The sequence below is a fragment of the Gorilla gorilla genome, chromosome 4 (assembly GCF_029281585.2).
Source record: "Gorilla gorilla gorilla isolate KB3781 chromosome 4, NHGRI_mGorGor1-v2.1_pri, whole genome shotgun sequence".
In the NCBI taxonomy this organism is placed as follows: Eukaryota; Metazoa; Chordata; class Mammalia; order Primates; family Hominidae; genus Gorilla; species Gorilla gorilla.
Window position 1 is genome coordinate 31,310,025 of NC_073228.2, and position 24,400 is coordinate 31,334,424.

General features: G+C 43.9%; 2 protein-coding genes and 1 non-coding gene across 12 annotated transcripts in view; 1 reads left to right on the plus strand and 2 right to left on the minus strand.

Moving 5' to 3' along the window:
* The window catches only part of BCAS3 (BCAS3 microtubule associated cell migration factor), a 709,394-nt gene extending 707,236 nt beyond the window's left edge, over positions 1 to 2,158 (minus strand). For 4 of the 9 annotated variants that reach the window (XM_019027606.4, XM_019027608.4, XM_019027607.4 and 1 more), the window contains exons 1-2: positions 2,019 to 2,128; positions 386 to 473 (exon numbers count right to left, since the gene is read on the minus strand). In XM_019027606.4, the coding sequence (XP_018883151.1) occupies positions 386 to 468 (83 nt within the window). In that variant the 5' untranslated portion in view covers positions 469 to 473; positions 2,019 to 2,128. Of the gene's footprint in view, positions 1 to 385; positions 474 to 2,018 lie in introns of all 9 variants that reach the window. The other 5 variants (XM_019027609.4, XM_055386671.2, XM_019027610.4 and 2 more) reach the window with 4 other exon arrangements.
* A 15,480-nt stretch (positions 2,159 to 17,638) lies between these two features.
* The window catches only part of PPM1D (protein phosphatase, Mg2+/Mn2+ dependent 1D), a 65,551-nt gene continuing 58,789 nt past the window's right edge, over positions 17,639 to 24,400 (minus strand). Inside the window, exon 6 of one of the 2 annotated variants that reach the window (XM_019027613.4) lies at positions 17,639 to 19,098. In XM_019027613.4, the coding sequence (XP_018883158.2) occupies positions 18,541 to 19,098 (558 nt within the window). In that variant the 3' untranslated portion in view covers positions 17,639 to 18,540. The remainder of the gene's footprint in view (positions 19,099 to 24,400) is intronic. The other variant, XR_004070321.3, reaches the window with a different exon arrangement.
* On the plus strand, positions 19,656 to 19,760 carry LOC115934742 (U6 spliceosomal RNA). The gene has a single exon (XR_004070504.1). It is a non-coding gene; the product is annotated as a U6 spliceosomal RNA (small nuclear RNA).

A 24,400-nucleotide genomic window follows, 5' to 3' on the forward strand; every position in this document is an offset into this window, starting at 1 on the left:
CGTGATCCGCCTGCCTGGGCCTCCCAAAGTGCTGGGATTACAGGCATGAGCCACTGCGCCCGGCCTCTATTTCATTTTCTACTACAACTCCTGACCCACTAAACTGATTTAACAATCCACTAATTTGTTAAACCTGGAGTTTGAAAACACTGCTCTTCAGGATTTAGCATAGTGCTCTTCACGTACTCTGTAAATGTGCTGAATACATCAACTTAACTCTCCAATTCTTCATTTGGTCTTGGCAATTATTATTATTCATCCCATAAAGCCAACAGTTAAAAGATTTTTACAAAAGTAACCACGGTTCATAAAGAAAACCTAAATGTTAGTTAGTATTCTGAGTAATCTTTTCTTCAGCTATTGGGTTTATCTGAAATGTGCTTACGTGACAGCCTGGGGGCGAACCACAACTCCACCAGTACAACGACTGGGTCTTCTTGGGGAATCTGTAGCCATAGCTTCATTCATAAAACCTGTTTCCAGAACAAACAAACAAACAAACAAAAAACAGAAAAACATGGATCGTTGTTGGGGGTAGGGAGGAAGATTTATGATTACTCACTAGAGATCCCTTGTCAAAAATGCCTCAAATGTAGGAAACTTTCCCAGAAATTCCTGTTACACCAGAAAGGGAAAAAAGGAGGAAGTAGGTTTTTAATTTTTTTCAAATTATAATGAGGGGTTTGGGGGGTTACTATTATTTTTGAGATAGAGTCTCGCTCTGTCGCCCAGGCTGGAGTTCAGTGGCACGATCTCTGCTCATGGCAATCTCCGCCTCCCAGGCTCAAGCAATTCTCCTGCCTCAGCCTCCTGAGTAGCTGGGATTACAGGCAAGCGCCACCATGCCGAGCTAAATTTTATATTTTTTTTGTAGCGACGGGGTTTCACCATGTTGCCAAGGCTGGTCTCGAACTCCTGAGCTCAAGCAATCCATCCGCCTTAGCCTCCCAAAGTGCTGGGATTATAGGCTTGAGCCACCGCGCCCATCCTGTTTTGTTTTTTAATAGGACCAGGTCTCAGAACCACAAAACAATGTAAGGAAGACTCCTGCTGTACCCCTTGGTCTGTTGTTAACATAAATTACAAGGGTGAGAGAACCAGATCATGGGATGGGAATTTACTGCAATTTTATGTTGAGATAGTGAAAATACACATGGTACAATATTTCAAGACCAAACGGAACAAGTGACATGATACCACTCTACCTTCCAATTAAACCTGTTGGGAATCTATGAGTAAATCACAATTCAAATCACATTCGTAACCCCCTGCTACTATAACAAATAAGTCAAGTAATTATTTGACTAGTAGCAAGTAGTCAAATAACTAACATAAACTAATACGTTGTTACAGCCCTTTACCCTTTCCCGTCACATCATAAATCCTGATCCTAGAATGTTTCATGACCCTCTGAATCACTGAGATTTTAAGAGCATGGAGTCGGCTTGGTTAAGGTTAAAAGAGGACTGACAGCAATATCAAAGATCTCTTACAGGGCTCAGGGAAGCCCACAACCTGGAACTCATCTTGAAGGCACCGAAAACCATCATTTTTAAGTAGGAAGCATTCACACCTGATGTGAAAACTCTAAACCTGTGCGCCCCACCTCCTACAACCAAAACACCCTCTGCCCCAAGGAGCAGAGCCACCACCTCCTCAGAGGGTACCTGCACCTCCAGCCCCTCAGCCCTCTCATTCTCATCCCATTCGTGCTTTCTCCAACCACAGTCTCCCAAGCCCTGCCCTTTAAGGGCCCTGTCTCCTGGGGACGACCCTCGCCAGCCACTCAGGCCCCAGTCTCCTGAAAGACACTCGTACGGCGCTGCCCACTTAACCTCCAACACGGAGCCACCGCTGCCCCCGCCCGCCCTCCGGCCCCTTGCACTGTTCCCCTCCCCCTCCGGTATCGACACCTCTCTCCTGTCGAATTCCTGCCAGCCCGACCCAGTCCCCTCACGCCGCCAGTCCCTCGTCCTCCCCAAGCCTCCCCAAAGCCAAAGCCCTGCCAGCCCTCTCACCGGCCGCCCCGCCGGTTAACGCTAGTCTCCAGCTCTAGGCTCACTGTTTGGAGTCTCCCCGCGTGATTGACGGCAGCCACTTCCTACCACGCCTCAGCGGAACCACCCCCTCTAGCCAATCCCAGAAGCAAACCGGCTATGGCCGGGCACCGCCCTTGGAGGTCAGCTTCGCCAACCAGCAAGTAGGAAAGAGGCGGACCCGCCTCCTGAATGTGTCCAATCCACTGGGGCTGGAGGGACAACACAACAGCATGTAAGTTCGGGTGAAGCCGAGGTGTCAGGTTCGGTTGCAAACGCAGGCAGCTGGGGAATAATTACGAACATGTACATTTTTTTTTGGAAGACAGAACCTTCGTGGCTTTGAAAAGAAAAGCAACATGATCCAGACTCCTGTCCCGCTCACGTGAGCGTTTCAGGTTGGAGCCGGAGGACAGGGAGACTGGTCTGTTTACATCGAATTCTCGCGACAGCTGGTTCCAAGCTCGGAGCACGTGGACATGGCAGCTGCCAATCACTTTTAGCTGGCCACTCACCCGTCCCACACCCGCCTTCTGCCCAGCCCTTGGCGATGTGTTTACCTTCCGGGAGCCTACGCTGGCTCGCGCCGGCGATCAGCCGAGGAGGGGTTGATCTGAATAAGGGGCACGGCCGGTAATTTCAACAATTTGAGCTAGGTTTCTAGACCACGCCTGACCCCTTCCTTGCCTCAGTTTCCATCTCCCTTATTGTTGAAGATCGAGATCTCGCCATTGTCATTTCATCAGTTACATTTATTAATATAAGTAGAATAATACTGACTGACTTCTTGAACACTCAGCACAGGCCTTCGTATACTTCATATACAATACTCTAATGTATTATCAAATTTAATGCCAATGACAGGTCCGTGAGGGTATAGCTTATTAACAGGCGTGGTGGGCTGGGCGTGGTGGCTCACGCCTGCAATCCCAACATTTTGGGAAGCCTAGGCGGGATAGATAGATAGATAGATAGATAGATAGATAGATAGATAGATAGATAGATACATACATACATACATACATACATACATACATACATAAAATTTTAAAAAATTTAAAAAAAAGAAATGAAAGAAAAGGCCGGGCACAGTGGCTCACACCTGTAATCCCAGCACTTTGGGAGGCTGAGAGGGGCGGATCACTTGAGGTCAGGAGGTCAAGACCAGCCTTGCCAACATTGTGAAACTCTGTCTCTACTAAAAATACAAAAATTAGCGGGTTTTGATGGTGCACGCCTGTAATCCCAACTACTCAGGAGGCTGAGGCAGGAGAATCGCTTGAATCCGAGATGTGAAGGTTGCAGTGAGCCGAGATCGTGCAACTGCACTCCAGCCTCTGGGCGACAGAGCAAAACTCTCACTCAAAAAAAAAAAAAAGAAGAAGAATATATTTGGAAATATTGAAATAACTTGATAATGTGGGATTGAAATAACTTGATAATGTGGAATTGTAACATTGAAAAGGAGGCCTAGCATGACTAACTCCATTTTGCTCCTAAACTCCCCACTCCCACCCATCGGTGATATCTAAGTTAACTGCTTTTGCTTATCTCTGCACATAGACTAAGCTAACCAAGGGAGGAATTTATAGTTTAACTTTAAAGCAAGGATGGTAATAGTCCCTTCCCAAAACTAACCCCCAAGGAGAAAAGGAGGGTGTACACACAGGTAACAATGTTGAGAGTTTGAGAAGGTATTGTGACCTGACCAGTAACAGAGAGGCTTCAGGCCTTGAGGAACCCTTGCTGGCGCCCAGATGTCTACGGTCATCAGTCACCCCTTGATTCAAACCCTCTCTTCTTCCCCCTGCCCTTAACACAAAAAGAGCCTGAAATGTGTACTAACTTAAGATGGTTCTTCAGGCTGGGCGTGATGGCTCACACCTCTAATCCCAGCACTGTGGGAGGCCGAAATAGGTGGATCACCTGAGATCAGGAGTTCAAGACCAGACTGACCAACATGAAGAAACCCCGTCTCTACTAAAAATACAAAAATTAGCTGGGCGTGGTGGTGTGCACCTGTAGTCCCAGCTACTTGGGAGGCTGAGACAGGAGAACCACTTAAACCCGGGAGGTGGAGGTTGCAGTGAGCCAAGATCAAGGCACTGCACTCCAGCCTGGGCGACAGAGCAAGACTCCAACTTTTTTTTTTTTTTTTGAGATGGAGTCTCACTGTGTCACCAGGCTGGAGTGCAGTGTGTCGATCTTGGCTCACTGCAACGTCCACCTCGCGGGTTAAAGCAATTATTCTGCCTCGGCATCCTGAGTAGCTGGGATTACAGGCACCCGCCACCACGCCTGGCTAATTCTTTGCATTTTTAGTAGTGACGGGGTTTCACCATTTTGGCCAGGCTGGTCTTGAACTCCTGACTTCATGATCCACCTGCCCTGGCCTCCCAAAGTGCTGGAATTACAGGCGTGAGCCACCATGCCCAGCCAAAAATATGGTTCTTTAGTACATTATTCTGCAATTTTCCGGGTTTGCTAGCTCTCAGAAATAAAGTTACTATCCTTGCTCTAACTCCTTGACTCTTCACCCCTTGGCTGTCATGCAGTGAGCAGAACAAGTTTGGACTCGGTTACAGGATGAAGGTGAGAGGTGAAGCCAGCTGGACTTCCTGGGTAGAGTGGGGACTTGGAGAACTTTTCTGTCTTACAAGAGGATTGTAAAACACACCAGTCAGCACTCTGTAGCTACGATTGGAAAACGCACCAATCAGCACTCTGTAGCTAGCAAGGGGATTGTAAAATGCACCATTCAGTGATCTGTAAAAACGCACCAATCAACGCTCTGTAGCTAGCAAGAGGATTGTAAAATGCACCAATCAGCACTCTGTAAAATGCACCAATCAGTGCTCTGTAAAATGCACCAATCAGTGCTCTGTAAAACGTACCAATCAGCAGGAGTCTAAAAGCTAATCGTGGGGAAGACTGAAGAAAGGGCACTGTGCTAGGACAGAAACGGAACATGGGCAGGGACAATAAGGGAATAAAAGCTGGCCACTCCCCCCAGCAGCGGCAACCTGCTCCAGGCCCCTTCCACTCTGTGGAAAGCTAAAAGCTTTGTTGTTTCCTTCTTTACAATAAATCTTGCTGCTGCTCATTCTTTGGGTCCATGCCACCTTTAAGAGCTGTAACACTCAACGAGAAGGTCCTCGGCTTCGTTCTTGAAGTCAGACCACGAATCCACCGGAAGGAACCAACTCCGGACCCAAACGAAAAGAATCAAGGATGTTCAAATCCAACAAACCTTAAAGGTGTTAGAAAAAAAAAAAAAAAAAAGATGTTTTCTGTGTTTTGGGCTTGATCAGCTGAGTGGTGCCATTTACAAATAGGATGAACACTAGCTGAGTTTTACATTTCTTGGTAAATTTCTGTGCCTTCATTGTTTCATCCTTTGTAAATTGTAGAAGGAATAATATGGGCGGGGCACAGTGGCTCAGGCCTGTAATCCCAACACGTTGGGAGGCCGAGGAGGGCGGATCATGAGGTCAGGAGATGGAAACCATCCTAACATGGTGAAACTCCATCTCTACTGAAAATACAAAAAATTAGCCAGGCGTGGTGGCTGGCGCTTGTAGTCCCAGCTACTCGGTAGGTTGAGGCAGAGAATGGCGAGAACCTGGGAGGCGGAGCTTGCAGTGAGCCGAGATCGCGCCACTGCATTCCAGCCTGGGCAACAGAGCAAGACTCCGTCTCCAAAAAAAAAAAAAAAATGAATATTATGAGCCTCATAGGCTTTCTTTTTAGTGGGGGCGTCAGAGGGGGGCAGTTTTGCTGTTACCTAGGCTGGTGTGCAGTAGTGCAATCATAGCTCACTGCAACCTCCAACTCCTCAGCTCATGTGATCCTCCCACCTCAGCCTCCTAAGTAGCTGGGTTTACAGGCACACACCAACATGCTGGCTAATTAAAAATTTTTTTTCTGTAGAGACAGGGCCTCCCTATGTTGCCCAGGCTGGTCTTGAACTCTGGAGCTCAAGTGATTCTCCCATCTCAGCCTCCCAAAGTGCTGGGATTACAGGTGTGAACCACTGCACCCGACCCCATAGGCTTTTTATAACTAAATAAGTTTTTTTTTCTTTTTTTTTTTCTTTTGAGACAGAGTCTCACTCTGTCACCTAAGCTGGAGTGCAGTGGCACGATCTGGGCTCACTGCAACCTCCACCTCTCGAGTTCAAGCAGTTCTTTTTGCCTCAGCCTCCTGAGTAGCTGGGACTACAGGTGTGCACCACCATGCCTGGCTAATTTTTGTATTTTTAGTAGAGACGGGGTTTCACCATATTGGCCAGGCTGGTCTGGTTTCACCATATTGGCCAGGCTGGTCTGGTTTCACCATATTGGCCAGGCTAGTCTGGAACTCCTGACCTCGTGATCTTTCTGCCTCGGCCTCCCAAAGTGCTGGGATTACAGGCGTGAGCCACCACTGTGCCTGGCCATTTTTTCTTTCTTGAGACAGAGTGTCAGTCTGTCTCCCAGGCTGGAGTGCAGTGACACAATCATAGCTCACTGCTACCTTGACTTCCCAGACTCAAGTGATCCTCCTACCTCAGCCTCCTGAGTAGCTGGGACGGCAGACCTGCACCACCACTCCTGGTAATTTTTGTATTTTTTTTATTTTCTTTTTCTTTTTTTCTTTTTCTTTCTTTCTTTCTTTCTTTTTTTTTTTTAATTGAGACAGTCTTTGCACTGTCGCCTGAGCTGGAGTGCAGTGGTGCAATCTCGGTTCACTGCAACCTCCACGTCCCGGGTTCAAGCAATTCTTCTGCGTCAGCCTCCCGAGTAGCTGGGATTACAGGCCCCCACTACCACATCCAGCTAATGTTTTGTATTTTTAGTAGAGACAGGGTTTCCCCATGTTGGCCAGGCTGGTGTCGAACTCGTGATTCGCCCACCTCGGCCTCCCAAAGTGCTGGGATTACAGGCGTGAGCCACTGAGCCCGGCCATTTTTGTATTTTTTCTAGAGATGGAGTTTCACCATGTTGCCCAGGCTGGTCTCGAACTCTTGAGCTCAAGCCATGTGCCCGCCTCAGCCTTCCAAAGTGCTGGGATTACAGGCGTGAGTCATCCGCCCAGCCCAAATTTAAAGTTCTTAGATCAAAGTAGAAATTTCTCCAAATGCACCGGGCGCAGTGGCTCATACCTGTAATCCCAGCACTTTGGGAGGCTGAGGAAGGCGGATCACCTGCGGTCATGAGTTCGAGACCAGCCTGACCAACGTGGAGAAACCCCGTCTCTAAGGGCCGGGCGCGGTGGCTCACGCCTGTAATCCCAGCACTTTGGGAAGCCGAGGCGGGCGGATCACGAAGTCAGGAGATAGAGATCATCATGGCTAACACGCTGAAACCCCGTCTCTACTAAAAATACAAAAAATTAGCCGGGCGTGGTGGCGGGCACCTGTAGTCCCAGCCACTTGGGAGGCTGAGGCAGGAGAATGGTGTGAACCCGAGGGGCGGAGCTTGTAGTGAGCCGAGATCACGCCATGGCACTCCAGCCTGGGCGACAGAGCGAGACTCCGTCTCAAAAGAAAAAGAAACCCCGTCTCTACTAAAAATAAAAAATAAGCCAGGCGTGGTGGTGCATGCCCGTAATCCCAGCTACTCAGGAGGCTGAGGCAGGAGAAACGCTTGAACCTGGGAGGTGGAGGTTGCGGTGAGCCAAGATCGCACCGTTGCACTCCAGACTGGGCAACAAGAGCGAAACTCCGTCTCAGAAAAAAAAAAAAAGAAAGAAAGAAAGAAAGAAAGAAATTTCTCCAAACGAACTACCAGCCAGTTCTAATTACCCCATTTTATTATCCACAAAGATGGTTTGAGATTCTCTTATGAGCCTTCACTGGAGATAAAACGTGTGGTGATCATATTTTTTAATGGAAGAAACTAGTGGGTGCTTTGTACATACTGCCAGCTCATGAGTCACTTCAAAGTACAGAGACATGGAGAAACTCTTCAGTGAACTATTTGTTCTTGCTACCTAGCAATCCCAGCTACGAAACTCATTTTTAATGGAAAAGAGTAACTTTAAGGGAGTTCTTTGTTCTTCCAATTGCTTCCTTGGCCCAGTATAATAAATTACTAATGACCAAGATTGCCTCTCATATGACCCTACAGAACAAAAAATCAAAATCCCTAGAGAATAATCAGGGAGCTGTCCATATGCAAACCAAATTTCAAGATCAGTGTGTACTTTCTGGTGTGTTTTTGCTTTGGTTAGGATTCTTCTTTTGGTTTGTTTGTTTGTTTTTTAAGCCTTAAGCTATTGCCTCACTGACCCAGGCCACCAAAAACACTTGAATAATGATCCTGTAATTTCAGCAGCAGGGAAACAACCTATTTTCACACAAAACTGTGGTGAACATTAGTATTTTAATTTTCAGCAAAGTATTTTAAAAAGTTTAAAAAATAAAACCTCATCACTTTTCTCTAAAATCCTCTAGCTGTAGCTAGGATTTTATCTTGTAAGACAAAAATACATTGATTACTCATGATATTGACTTTTTCTGATGCATTCATTAGGTCACAATTTTTAAACACTACCCAAAGTAGAATCCCAAAATTCATAGACTAGCAAAACCAACATAATCCAAACTCCTATCACCTCACCTCTATTGATTACAATTAGTGCCTGCCATTTGTCCATCCTGAATACTAGGTACTAGGTAATCATGCTTTCTAAAACAGCATTTCCCCATAATTTCTATTCAAAATTTTAAGTCTTTGCAGTTGTTTATTATGTTGGATCCCTCTGCTCCTTCCCAAGTCCAGCAAACATCCTGAAGATGGCCGGGCGTGGTGGCTCATGCCTGTAATCCCAGCATTTTGGGAGGCCGAGCCAGGAGGATCACCTGAAGTCAGGAGTTCGAGACCAGCCTGGCCAACATGGTGAAACCCCGTCTCTACTAAAAATACAAAAATTAGCCGGGCATGGTGGCACACGCCTGTAGTCCCAGCTACTCCAGAGGCTGAGGCAGGAGAATTGCTTGAACCCAGGAGGGGGAGGTTGCAGTGAGCCAAGATGGCACCACTGCACTCCAGTCTGGGCAACAGAGCAAGACTCTGTCTCAAAAAAAAAAAAAAAAAATCCTGAAGATACGGTGATTATTTTCCTTTAGTTTTTCATTCTCTTGAAACCAACTAGTATCCATAAAGTGGTCATAGAATTTGTCATCTTGTCAGGACACTTTTGTGAAATGAGGCTCTTCTAATAATTACACCAAAAAAAAAAAAAGTAAACTAGGACTGCCCCGGGCAAACTATTAAGTATGGTCATCCCTGTCACTCAGGCTAGAGTACAGTGGTGCAATCAGAATTCACTGCAGCCTCAACCTTCTCGGTTCAAGGGATCCTCCTGCCTCAGCCCAAGTGCGTACCACCACACCCAGCTAATTTTTAAATTTTTTTTGTAAAGACAGGGTCTCACTTTGTTACCCAGGCTGGTCTCAAACTCCTGGGTTCAACCAATCTGCCTGCCTTCGCCTCCCAAACTGTTGGGAGTTGCAGTTGCAGTACAGGAGTGAGCCACAGCCAGGCCAAGTGTGGTCATTTTTTATCTTTGACACATCAGTGCTGCTTTGTAACTGCTTATAATTCTATTGCCTGTAACTGAAATGTAACAAAATCTCTTTACCAGAAACGATTATTTATTTGTTTCATTTATTCTCCATGATGCTCTATTCACTAACAGGAACAATTAAATGTCGGAGCTCCTACTATTGCCCAGGGACGGTGGTGTCAGAGGCCTTTGAACCAGAGCAACTCCATCTTGAAGAGGGGCTGTGTAAAATGAGGCTGAGACCTACTGGGCTGCATTCCCAGGAGGTTAGGCCTTCTAAGTCACAGGATCAGATAGGAGGTCAGTACAAGATACAGGTCATAAAGACCTTAACTAATAAAACAGGTTGCGGGAAAGAAGCCTGCCAAAACCCACCAAAACCAAGATGGCAACAAGAGTGACCTCTGGTTATCCTCACTGCTCATTATACACGAATTATAATACATTAGCATGCTAAAAGACACTCCTACCAGGGCCAGGATAGTTTACAAATACCATGGCAGTGTCAGGGGGGTTACCATATACAGTCTAAAAAGGGGAGGAACCCTCAGTTTCGAGAATTGCCCACCCCTTTCCCAGAAAAGTCATAAATAATCCACCCCTTGTTTAGTATATAATCAAGAAATAACCATAAAAATGGCCAACTAGCAGCTCATCCTGCTGCTCTGTCTATGGAAGAGACATTCTTTACTCCTTTACTTTCCTAATAAACTTGCTTCCAGTTTACGGACTCACCCCGAATTTTTTCTTGTGCAAGAGCCAAGAACCCTGTCTTGGGGTCTGGATCAGGACCCCTTTCCAGTAACAGTAGCTCAGGCCTGGAATCCCAACACTTTGGGTGGCTGAGGCGGGAGGATTGCTTGAGCCTAGGAGTTTGAGACCAGCCTGGTCAACATAGTGAGACCCCATCTCTACAAAAAAAGTAAAACTTAGCTTAGCGTGGTGGCCCATGCCTTTAGTCCTAACTGCTCAGGAGGCTGAGGCAGCAGCATCACTGGAGTCCAAGAGTTCAAAGCTGCAGTGAGTTGTGATTGTGCTACTGCACTCCACACTGGGAAACCAAATGAGACCCTGTCTCTCCAAAAAAAACAAAAAAAACAAAAAAAACAACCATAGGCAGTTATAAAGATACAGGAAAGTGAAACTGCCGACAAGAACCAAATCTTGTTTTTGTTGTTGTTTCGTTTTGTTTTGAAACAGAGTCTCCCTTGGTCACCCAGGCTGGAGTGCAGTGGCTCAATCTCGGCTCACTGCAACCTCTGCCTCCTGAGTTCAAGTGATTCTCCTGCCTCAGCCTCCTGAGTAGCTGGGATTACAGGTGCACACCATCACATACACGCCACCATGCCCAGCTAATTTTTGTATTTTTAGTAGAGATGTGTTTTCACCATGTTGGCAGAGCTGGTCTCATACTCCTGAGCTCAGGTGATCCACCTGCCTCGGTCTTCCAATGTGCTGGGATTACAGGCATGAGCTACCATGCCCAGCCCTCAAACCTTAGTTTTATCAACTGTTTTAAAAAATACACAAGGTGGTCAGGCATTGTGACGCATGCCTGTAATCCAGCATTTTGGGAGGCCAGGGTGGGTGTATCACCTGAGGTCAGGAGTTTGAGACCAGCCTGGCCAACATGGTGAAACCCCGTTTCTACTAAAAATACAAAAATTAGCCGGGCATGGTGGTGCGCACCTGTAGTCCCAGCTACTCAGGAGGCTGAGGCAGGAGAATCACTTGAACCCAGGAAGTGGAGGTTGCAGTGAGCCGAGACTGAGTCACTGCACTGCAGCTTGGGCGTGACAGAGCAAGACTCTGTCTCAAAAAATGAAAATGCCGCTTCCTCTGGTCTTCATGTTTGTTTTTTTTCTTCCTTTTTTTTGAGACGGAGTCTTGCTTTGTCTTGGCTCACTACAACCTCCACCTCCTGGGTTCATGCAATTCTCCTGCCTCAACCTCCCAAGTAGCTGGGATTACAGGCATACGCCATCATGCCTGGCTAATTTTTTTACTTTTAGTAGAGACGGGGTTTGACCATGTTGGCCAGGCTGGTCTCAAACTCCTGACTTCAAGTGATCCACCCACCTCGACCTCCCAAAGTGCTGGGATTACAGGTGGAGCTACCATGCCCGGCCCTATCATGGTTTCTGAAGAGAAATATGCAGTCATTTAAATTAGTCCTGTGTAGGTCAGTATGCATTATATTTTCCCTCTGGTGGCTTTCAAGATTGTTTTTCTCTTTAGTTTTTAGCAATTTGGTTATGTCAGGATTTCTTAATGTTTTCTGTTTGGGGATTTGCTGAGCTTGAATTTGTAGGTTTATGACTCATTAGACTTAGGATGTTTTAAAGCCATCTTTTATTATTATTATTATTATTATTATTATTATTATTATTATTATTATTAGAGTCAGGGTCTTACTCTGTTGCGAAGGCTGGAGTGCAGTGGCCCGATCTCGGCTCAATTCAACCTCCGCCTCCCGAGTTCAAGTGACTCTTCTGCCTCAGCCTCCTGAGTAGCTGGACTACAGGCATCCGCCACCATGCCTGGCTAATTTTTGTATTTTTAGTAGAGACAGGGTTTCACCATGTTGGCCAGAATGGTCTCAAACTCCTAACCTTAAGTGATCCACCCACCTTAGCCTCTCAAAGTGCCGGGAATACAGGCATATTCCGTGCCCAGCCTAGATTTTTTTTTAGCACCACATTCTTCTCTGTTTCCATTTGTTTTTGTTTTGTTTTGTTTTTGTTTTTGCAACGAAGTCTCACTTTGTCACCTAGGCTGGAGTGCAGTGGTACATTCTCAGCTCACTGCAACCTCTGCCTCCCAGGTTCAAGCAATTCTCCTGCCTTAGCCTCCCAAGTAGCTGGGATTACAGGTGTGTGCCACCGCGCCCAGCTAATTTTTGTATGTTTAGTAGAGATGGGGTTTCACCATGTTGGCCAGGCTGGTCTCAAACTCCTGACCTCAGGTGATCCCCCCACCTCAGCCTCCCAAAGAGCTGGGATTACGGGCATGAGCCACCGCACCCGACCTGTTTTCATTTTGTTATTTTGTGTTTTGTGTAAAGAGACAGGGCCTAGCTATGCTGTCCAGGCTGGAGTCCAATAGCTATTCACAGGTGTGATCATCGCACACTATAGCCTGGAACTCTTGGGCTCAAGCAATCCTCCCACCGCAGCTTCCTGAGTAGCTAGGACTACAGGAATGCACCACCATACCCAGCTTTCTCTCTTTTAACTTTTTTTCCTTTTGCTAAAACTTTTGTTACTTTTATTATTTATTTTTGAGGCAGTGTCTCACTCTGTTGCCCAGGCTGGTGTGCAGTGGTGTGATCACGGCTCACTGAAGCCTCAACCCCCTGGGCCCAAGTGATCCTCCTACCTCAGACTCCAGAGTAGCTGGGACTACAGGCACATGCCACCACACCTGGATAGTAACGTTCCTACATTCCACTTTTAGTCATAGAACATTGATTCTAAGTAGTCTATAAGTGTATGTACATTGTAATCCCTAATGCAACCACTAATACTGCCTAAATATTTTGTCTCTAAGATTAAAATTTGCCTAGCACTTTGGGAGGCCGAGGCAGGAGGATCACTTGAGGCCAGGAATTTAAGACCAGCCTGAGCAACACAGTGAGACCTTGTCTCTAAGGAAATTTAAAAAATCTGCCAGGTGTGGTGATATGCACCTGTAGTCCCAGCTACTCAGGAAGCTGAGATGGGAGGATCACTTGAACCCAGGAGTTAAAGGTTACAGTGAGCTATGATTTTGCCACTGCACTCCACATCAGCCTGGGGACAGTGACACCCTGTTAAAAAAAAAATTATTGTCAACTTTATTAGTGAGATAGTTTATTTAGGGACAAAATACATTAAGATGTTTTACTCCACTAGAGCAATCTTCCAGATGTCTGGAAGATGAAAATAACATTGCTCATTAATGCTATTACCAAAACATAACTATTGCACACCCTACTAAAACCATGTTATACACGCTGTATTTCAGAATATCAATGCTTTTAACTTCCAGGTTGTGACAGCCTCCTTCCAGATGACACTTAAAAATGCCCACCTCCTAGAATTCATGCCTTGTGTAGGAGTCTCCCACGTTGTAGTTGACTTGGTCTGTGTGACGAACAAAATACAGAATTGGTATGACACTTTCAGAGGCTAGGTTACAAAAAACATCGTGGCTTCTTCCTTGCCCTCTGGTGTTGCTTGCTCTGGGGACAAATAACTGCCATGTTGTGAGAGGCCCTCTGGAGGGGAACATGTGGCAACAAACTGAGGTCTCCTGCCAACAGCTGTGAGTCTTGCAGGAAGCAGATCTTCTAGCCCCAGTGACACCTTCGAAAGATTGTAGCCCTGGTTGGTAGCTTGACCAAAACCACGAGACTATCACCCAGCTAAACCACTCTCAGATTTCTGAGGCTCAGAAACTGGAGATAATATTTGTTGTTTTAAACTGCTAAATTTTGAGATATTGTTTTGTAGCAATGAATACATATTTTAATCCTTGTGGCATAAGACACACAGATCAAGAATTATATTCTGCAAAATATTGAAAATAACCAGAATGTGTGGACACGGTTAAATAATGGCATAGTTGGCTGGGCACGGTGGCTCACGCCTGTAATCCCAGCACTTTGGGAGGCCTAGGCTGGTGGATCATGAGGTCAAGAGATCAAGACCATCCTGGCCAACATGGTGAAAACCCGTCTCTACTAAAAATACAAAACTTAGCCAGGCATGGTGGCACGCACCTGTAGTCCCAGCTACTTGGGAGGCTGCGGGAGGAGAATCGCTTGAACCCAGGAGGCAGAGGTTGCAGTGAGCCGAGATCGCGCCACTGCACTCCAGCCCAGGCAACAAAAGCGAAACTCCATCTCGAAAAAAAGAAAAATAATAATAATAATGGCGTAGTTAACTTACATCTGTAGACTGAAATACTAAAGAATGAGGCCCTTTGATGTACTGATATAGAAAAATCTTTAAGAAATAAGGTTAAGACAAACACATAATCATTGCATGTCTGTGCATAGACTATTGCTGAAAGAATACACACAAAAAATAGGGGGAAATGTTGACTGTCTTGGGGACTGAGGTAGGGGACTTTACATTATGTATCATTTTACACATCATGAACTTTCCATTACTACTGATTTATGTGTTACACAGACAAAAGGTAAGAAAAACAAACATTAAAGCATTATTTGTGATTGCATAATATCTTTGACTCCCTTATAGAGTAGGTATAACCACAGCCCTAGAACACATGCAAAAAATAAGTAACTTTAACATGTGCACTTGTGTCTCAAAAAGGTTTCCAATATTAGATAGCTACTAATATGGTATGGAATTAGATCTATTGCACTAAAAAATAATGTGATGTAGGAAAGAATGCTGTAACACTTTTTACATTAAACAATTGATTTGAAAAATACAGATTACATAATCTATTTTACAACCACTGGCAAAAAAGAAAAAAAAGTAAAAAGTAGCTACATTGATTTTTTTTTTTTTAATTTTGAGACAGGGTCTCACTTTGTTGCCCAGGCTGGAGTGCAGTGGCATGATCATGGCTCACTGCAGCCTCCACCTCCCAGGCTCAAGTGATCCTCCCACCTCAGCTTCCTGGGCAGCTGGGACCACAGGCACACAACACCACATCCAGTTAATTATTTTTTTTGTAGAGATGGGGAATCCCTATGTTTTCCAGGCTGGTCTCAAACTCCTGGGCTCAGGCAATTCTCCCACCTCAGCCTCCCAAAGTGTCAGGAATACAGGCAGGAGACACCACACCTGGCCTAAATGGATTTTTTCTTTTTTTTTTTTTTTTGAGATGGAGTTGCACTTTGTCACCCAGGCTGGAGTGCACTGGCTCAATCTCGGCTCACTGCAACCTCCACCTCCCGGGTTCAAGTGATTCTCCTGCCTCAGCCTCCCAAGTAGCTGGGATTACAGACACACGCCACCACGCCCAGCTCATTTTTGTATTTTTAGTAGAGATGGGGTTTCACCATGTTGGCCAGGCTGGTCTCCATCTCACCTCGTGATCCACCCACCTCAGTCTCCCAAAGTGGGATTACAGGTGTGAGTCACCGTGCCCGGCCTGGATTTCAGTATGTATTTAGATTTGCTGGTGTTTTTGTTTTGTTTAGACAGGGTCTTACTCTGTCACCCAAGCTGGAGTGCAGTGGCACGAGCATATCTCATTGCAGCCTAAATCTCCCAGGCTCAAGTGATCATCCCACCTCAGCCTCCCAAGTGGCTGGGACTACAGGCACGTGACACCACACATGGCTTGCTGGATTTTCACGTGATGCAGCTAGGATGGTATTACAGGTGTACAAGATGGAAAAGACCTTCACAATGAACAGACTCCAGAAGTGTCTGCTAGTTGCTATCTCTCTCGTAAAGGTCTGAAAAAACGTAGTTTTCCTATGGAAAACAGGTATGTTTCCAACAACACAGTTTGTAGCATATTGTAGGTGCACGATGTTGAATTCGTGAATTAACTCTTGAATCTCTCAATGACAGATCTTGTTCCAAATTAATAAATTAAAAAATTATCTCACTGTACAAGTCATATCAAAATTACATACTGTTAGTGTTTTAGTATTAATTCCCTTTAGATTTTTTCCTGTATTAGCGAAGTATACAGTGTTTTATTCATTTTAAATCGCTACATATTTTACATAATGCTTATAAGCCATAACTGACTTGATCACATTATTTAGTTTATTTCATTTTTTTTTTTTTTCTGAGATGGAGTCTCACTCTGTCGCCAGGCTGGAGTACAGTGGCACGATCTCAGCTCACTGCAACCTCTGCCTCCTGGGCTCAAGCGATTCCCCTGCCTCAGCCTCATGAGTACTGAGACTACAGGCGTGCACCACCATGCCTGGCTAATTTTTTGTATTTTAGTAGAGACGGGGTTTCACCATGTTGGCCAAGATGGCCTCGATCTCCTGACTTTGTGATCTGCCCTCCTCGGCCTCCCAAAGTGCTGGGATTACAGGCGTGAGCCACCACACCTGAACTATTTCAATATATTCGATATTAAAATAAAAAATTCAGTGTGCAAAAATGAAGACTTTAAGTTGTATTTTAAACTCACTCTAAGCCGGGCACAGTGGCTCACACCTATAATCCCAGCACTTTGGGAGGCCCAGGCGGGTGGATCACCTGAGGTCAGGAGTTCAAAACCAGCCTGGCCAACATGGTGAAACCCCGTCTCTACTAAAAATACAAAAATGGCTGGGCACAGCAGCTCACGCCTGTAATCCCAGTACTTTGGGAGGCCGAGGCGGGTGGATCACGAGGTCAGGAGATCAAGACCAGCATGACTGACATGTGAAACCCCATCTCTACTAAAAATACAAAAATTGGCTGGGCACGGTGGTGCGTGCCTGTAATCTCAGCTACTCAGGAGGCTGAGGCAGGAGAATCGCATGAACCCAGGAGGCAGAGGTTGCAGGGAGCCGAGATCACACCACTGCACTCCAGCCTGGACGACAGAGCTAGACTCCATCTCAAAAAAAAAAAAAAAATTAGCCGGGTGTGGTGGCACACACCTGTAATCCCAGCTTCTGGGGAGAGAGACTGAGGCAGGAGAATCACTTGAACCCGGGAGGCAGAGGTTGCAGTCAGCCGAGATTGCACCACTGCACTCTAGCCTGGATGACAGAGTGAGACTCCATCTCAAACAAACAAACAAAATAATAAATAAATAAAATATACTCACTGTAAAGCATGATCATGGCACAACAGAATGTTAATCCAGGTTAAGCATCCCTAATCTGAAAATCCAAAATCCAAAATGCTCCAGAATCAGAAACATTTTCAGAGCAGGCATGATGCTCAAAGGAAATGCTCATTAGAGCATTTTGAATTTCAGATTGGGAACACTCAAAAGCTCAGTATAAAGCAAATATTCCAAAATTTTAAAAAATCTGAAACACTTCTGGTCCCAAGCATTTTGGATAAGGGATACTCAACTTGTACATACCATTAAAATAAACCAACAACTACAAATTCAGCAACATGAGGAACAGTTCACTGATTTATTAGATGAATATATACCCATATAATCAATGAAAACTGTATGATATAAAATAATTTAAGAAATGTTGGGAATTAGCAGCACCATCTGTTATTGAAATAGCAAGGAAAACTTCACATATTTTAAGCAAACACGAGAAGGGAGTAACTACTTTAAGACCTAATAATGCCATTGGTCTGGGATGAAAAAGAAGAGAATTGTTTTAGATTGTTTTAGGCAAACACACTTCCTTCTATGCCGAAGATTTAGTAAGCATATCTGATGACTAAGGTTTTAGAAAAATGCTACTGATGTAGGAGATACTGCATAGTATTTTAATTGGGACAAGACTAACTGTAGCATGGCTCAACACTTCTATGAAAAATTTAGTTCTGAATTATGAAATCAGAAATAAAAAATAATGTTTAAAAGACACTTGGCTCTAAGAAACATTAAGTGAAACACAGGTCACTATGAAAATACATCACTTTTCCAGTCTGCTTAATAATTTACTTTAAAAAGTTGCACAGTTTTCAAGACAAGTGGCTTATACAAATTTTTTAATAAGTATTTTAAAAAGTTTAAATGTTTTTCTAAAATCTAATAGATTCTTTTGATTTCTTTAAACGTTTAGCCCTATTGTCACAATTACTGTGTATCAGAGTAAGAGACTGAATTTGTGTGGATACAAATTTACACAAATTTTACAGCAACTTATACCCTAACATCTACAAAATCCACATTTACAATACAAGCAAGTACAAGGCCAGGATAAAACTGCTGAATTCCAAAAAGTCAAACTGTATATTCTTTTAATTTTGTCCCCTTAAAAAAAGTTCAACATCGGCACCAAATTTAAAAAGCCCTCTTATATCCTAAGTTTGGAAAAACCTCATTTCCCAGATGCATTTCAGCAAACACAAACAGTTTTCCTGTGTTGATGAAGTAAAGGATTTCCAATTTTCTTCTGGCCCCTAAGTCTGCGTCGCATGGTGAGTTTAACAGAGTTCTTTCGCTGTGAGGTTGTGGGGAGACTTGCAGGCTGAGCACCACTACTTCGACTTAAGCCATTTCGTCTATGCTTCTTCATCAGGGGGCCAGAATTGGACTCTTCTAATGTCCTTTTAAAGTTTGTTGGAGGGGTTCTTTCAATTTCTTGGGCTTTCATTTGGCCAGGAGTTGACATCTTCAAATTTTTTTGGTCCATGACAGTGTTTGTTGAATTAGTAGGCACAAGGCCAATTGGAAGGCTATTATTCAAAGAATCATGTATCCTTAAAGTCAGGGCTTTAGCGCAATTTTCTTCAAGTGGTTCTGGATCTTTTGAGGGTATGACTACACCTTGGACATTCTCTCGAGTTATCTCAGCTGAAACCTCTAAAAAATTCTCTGAGAAGGCATTGCTACGGACCAGGGCAGGTATATGGTCCTTAGAATTCAGCCTTGGCCATGGATCCTCCTCCAGTGACTGAAAAATAAGAAGGTAAAACAAATAAGAAAAAATTTATCCCAGAACTCAACAAATCTATGCATGTGATATTAGGCTTCTTATGAAGCTAGTAGGATGGCAAAAACGGGGTATGCATTCACTAATTTGTTCACCTTCTATTTACTGAACTATGTGTTAAGGTTTAACGGGAGGAACCTGAGTGAGAAGACAATATAAAGGTAAGAATGACATTGAATTCTGTCTTCAGGGTAATAGATGAAATTATAAAGTAATCTATTCAAGTGGGTAAAAATTCACGTGGTCACAAGCATTTTCTATCCATTGGCAGGTAACCAAAAATAAGATACATTAAGGAACAAGATTTCAAAACAAATCCTCAAAATTAACCATAGGCACACATTCACTCTTCCACTATTCTGTACTCAAACATGGAGAAGATCAAAAGTATCGCATTCTCTGTGTGCATTTTAATTTACTTTTGGTAATAACATAATGCTGATGAAATCGCTCTATTTTTCATGAAAGTCATATTTTTCCATAAGAACCATCAAAAAATTGCTTTAAGATGCCATTAAGTGCTTACTACAGCAGCACATATACTAAAATTGGAATGATACAAAGAAGATTAGCATGGCCCCTGTGCAAAGATGACACAAATTCATGAAGCATTCCCTATTTCAAAAAAGAAAAAAAAGCTTTTAAAAATCTCAATTTTTTGGCCGGGCACACTGGCTAACCCCTGTAATCCCAGCACTTTGGGAAGTCGAGGCGGGCGGATCATTTGAGGTCAGGAGTTCAAAACCAGCCTGGCCAACATGGTGAAACTGCGTCTCTACTAAAAATACAAAAATTAGCCAGGCATGGTGGTGTGCACCTGTAATCCCAGCTACTCTGGAGGCTGAGACAGGAGAACTGCTTGGGCCCAGGAGGTGGAGGCTGCAGAGAGCAGAGATCGCACCACTGCACTCCAGCCTGGGTGACAGAGTGAGACTCTGTCTCACAATAAATAAATAAATATTAAAATTAAAAATAAAAATCTGAACTTTCTAGTAATGAAAACTAGTGTAACCATTGGAGGGGATGGTAGCATCTCAGTAGGATAAGCAACAAATTTGTAGTTTTTTGGTTTATATCCTATCTCCTAAATTCTAATTTCTGAGTATGTAGTGTGGAAAGCATTACAACATTAAAGCACATCATTAAAGCAAAGTACAACATTAAAGCAACTATGTCATTATGGTCATAATGGAAACGCAGAAGAATGCTGCTTTGCACCCATCCTGCAAACACTAGATACTGCTCTGTGATTTGAGAAAAGTAGTACACATGGGACCATACTGAGAATGGTTAGGGAAATTCCCAATTGATGAAAACAAATGAGAATTATCCAAGGCACTTTATTGTTTTTAAAAATGCTGTTTTTACAACGCTTCATGTCAATCTAGATATGCACCACTACTTTGAGTGTAGTGCTCTAAATCTACATATACTCAGAATAGCCGCTCACCTCCAGATAAGAACATTCTTACTATCAAACCCAGCTCTTCCAAAGTAATAACATTTCATAAAATCATTGTCTTAATACTTTATCAAGGTCCAGAGTTAAAGCATAAATACTCTCTCCCCGCAACATGTAAAATTTTCCTCAAGTGGACTCTCAATCAAATGTATCAAAATATTAATAGATTCTGAAAAGCCCAAGCAGAGCAGCAAATGAAGACGTATTTATCTGATCTTTCTCTGAAATAAAATCTCCTATAAATAAACACCTTTCCTTTTTTTTTTTTTTTTTTTTGAGATGGAGTTTCGCTCTTGTTGCCCAGGCTGGAGTGCAATGGGGCAATCTTGGCTCACCGCAACCTCTGCCTCCCAGGTTCAAGGGATTCTCCTGCCTCAGCCTCCTGAGTAGCTAGGACTACAGGCATGCGCCACCATGCCCAGCTAATTTTTTTTTTGTATTTTTAGTAGAGACAGGGTTTCTCCATGTTGGTCAGGCTGGTCTCGATCTCCTGACCTCAGGTGATCCGTCTGCCTCGGCCTCTCAAAGTGCTGTGATAACAGGCGTGAGCCACTGCGCCCAGCCTGAATATACAACTTTCTTAGAAGTGCTATATAAAAGTATACTTATAATAGGAATGTTTCCTTTAATTTGTCTAGAGTTAAAAAGAAAGGGAAATAAGGGAGGCAGGGAGGTTCAAAAAATAAAATGAAAGGGAAATTGAAGGCATCCAGAAGCTTCCTTTTTTCTTTTTTTGAGACCGAGTCTTGCTCTGTCACCCAGGCTGGAGTGCAGTGGCGCGATCTCTGCTCACTGCAACCTCTGCCTCCCGGGTTCAAGCGATTCTCCCACCTCACCGTCCCGAGTAGCTGGGGTTAGAGGTGCTCGCCACCATGCCCAGCTAATTTTTGTATTTTCAGTAGAGATGGGGTTTCACCATGTTGGCCAGGCTGGTCTCAAATTCCTGACCTTAAGTAACCCACCGCACCCGGCCCAGAAACTCGTTTCTAAAATGATCTCAATCTAATCATAGATATGAATATGCTTTACTGAAAAACACATATAGATATAGACTTTAGGACCAATGGACACTGAAGAAAAGGACAAAGAATTTCTAGTTACTAATCTGGTACTGCCCCAAATACATCACTTCTCTGGTTTTTTGTTTTTGTTTCTTTTTGAGACGGAGTTTCATTCTTGTTGCCCAGGCTGGAGTGCAATGGCATAGTCTTGGCTCAATGCAACCTCCGCCTCCTGGGTTCAAGCGATTCTCCTGCCTCAGCCTCCCAAGTAGCTGGGATCACAGGCACCCACCACCACACCCAGCTAACTTTTGTATTCTTAGTAAAGACAGGATTTCACCATGTTGGCCAGGCTGGTCTCAAACTCCTGACCTCGGGTGATCAGCCTGCCTCGGCCTCCCAAAGTGCTGGGATTACAGGCACATGTCACCACACCCAGCTAATTTTTGTATTTTTCGTAGAAACAGGATTTCACCATATTGGCCTTGAACTCCTGACCTTGTGATCCACCCACCTCAGCCTCCCAAAGTGCTGGGATTACAGGCGTGAGCCACCGCACCCAGCCTAAATGCACAGAATATTATTCTGACACCACAGGTGTGCTGGCTTCCCTTCCCCTACTTTCTTCTTGAACGTTTCTGAAGGAAATTCTCTTTTTATTGGCATTCTGTGGGATACACTGCGTCTGTTAGCACAGGCAACTGTTTAGACTTCTTAGATGTACCCCAGGTTAATTTGTATTGCTAAGGCCTGCATGTTCGTAAAACAGTTATGTGATATTGAGGTTACCCCCTAAAAATACATACTTTAAAAAAGTTCACTGCTTCAGAGATCAACTTTCTCCTCCCATCTACCCTGTAATCTAATATTAAACAATTAATTACAAACTGTGCCTAAAATGCAACTAAAACTAAGTTTTAATTTTCTGAAACTCTTTGCTCTCTTCCCCATTCCGTTCTTAAAGATCTTAGCTTGTAAAACATAGCTAAATTCAGTTTTGCCCTAAACAAAGGACAGAGAAAGAAATGTGTGTCATAGTAATCTTACTTAAACAAAGGCTTTTCCACTATCTCCATCCCAAAACAAAGACTAATTTATGTGAGAATTCAAATGGAAGCTGACATGTTTACAGACAAATCTAGTCTCAAATGCCTTGTCTAAATGTGATTAAGTCTCTGACTGTTCAACATTAACCACATTATAATTAAATTCATCTCTATGTTACTACACATGAGACAACTTTAATAATGATGTAAATTAAATATAGTTGGGAGTACTCACCTTTATGTCAATTAAGGTAAATAAAACAAACCAAAAACAATTTCTTGGGCAGAAATTTGTCTTTTGTTAGTTGTTAGATCAGAGCCAACAATACTAATTATTCTGAATTAATCTAAATATTTTCCCATATTTGGGCAGGGCCAATGGGTTAACAAATAACTATACCTGCATATGGCAAACATACGTCTTCTTATCTTTACTTTAGTAGTATTATTAGGTCATTATCAGAATTATTATTATTATTATTATTTGAGATGGAGTCTTGCCCTGTCAGCAGGCTGGAGTGCAGCAACGCGATCTCAGCTCACTGCAACCTCTACCTCCCGGGTTCAAGCGATTCCCCTGCCTCTGCCTCCCAAGTAGCTGGGATTACAGGCACGAGCCACCACATCCAGCTAATTTTTTGTATTTTAGTAGAGATGGGGTTTCACCATGTTGGCTAAGATGGTCTCGATCTCCTGACCTCGTGATCCATGTGCCTCTGCCTCCCAAAGTGCTGGGATTACAGGCGTGAGCCACCACGCCCAGCCCAGAATTTAAGGAATTTTTTTTTTTTTTTTTTTGAGATGGGGTTTTGCTGTTGTTGCCCAGGCTGGAGCACAATGGCACAATCTTGGCTCACCGCAACCTCCGCCTCCTGGGTTCAAGCGATTCTCCTGCCTCAGCCTCCCAAGTACCTGGGATTACAGGCATGCATCACCACACCTGGCTAATTTTGTATTTTTAGTAGAGATGGGGTATCTCCATGTTGGTCAGTCTGGTCTCGAACTCCTGACCTCAGGTTATCTGCCCAACTCAGCCTCCCAAAGTGCTGGGATTACAGGCATGAGCCACTGTGCCAGGCTTAAGTAATTTTTTAAACATATTTTATGTATGGGTTTACTAATGCCAGTCAGCAGACTGCAATAATTTTTATTTGAGGTCAATATTAAGAATGCCCTTTTGTTCCTCACACTATTCCCCACCCTAATGTCTCCTCCTTCTCTATACTGCCTAAAGGTCAGTTATCAGGGAACATGAAAGTAATAATTACATACAAATATTCAGAAATACGCAAATATACAAACATAAGCTCTTTCGCAGCTTTGAAAAGAGAATAAAGAGGCTTTAAAGGGTTTCAACCTGCATTACCATTCATGGTTTTCAAAGAAAAGAAACCTTTTGTGAATGAAAATACTTCATTTCAGCCAGGCCTATAATCCCAGCACTTTGGGAGGCCGATGCGGGTGGATCACCTGAGGTCAGGAGTTCAAGACCAGCTTGGACAACATGGTGAAACCCCATCTCTACTAAAAATACAAAAAATTAGCAGGGCGTAGTGGCGGGCACCTGTAATCCCAGCTACTTGGGAGGCTGAGGCAGGAGAATCACCTGAACCTGGGAGGTAGAGGTTGCAGTGAGCCAAGATAATGCCATTGCACTCTAGCCTGGGCAACAAGAGTGAAACTCTGTCTCAAAAACAAAAAAAAGAAAAAGAAATGAAAACATTCCATTGTATCTGGCCATATGTGGTTTTTGC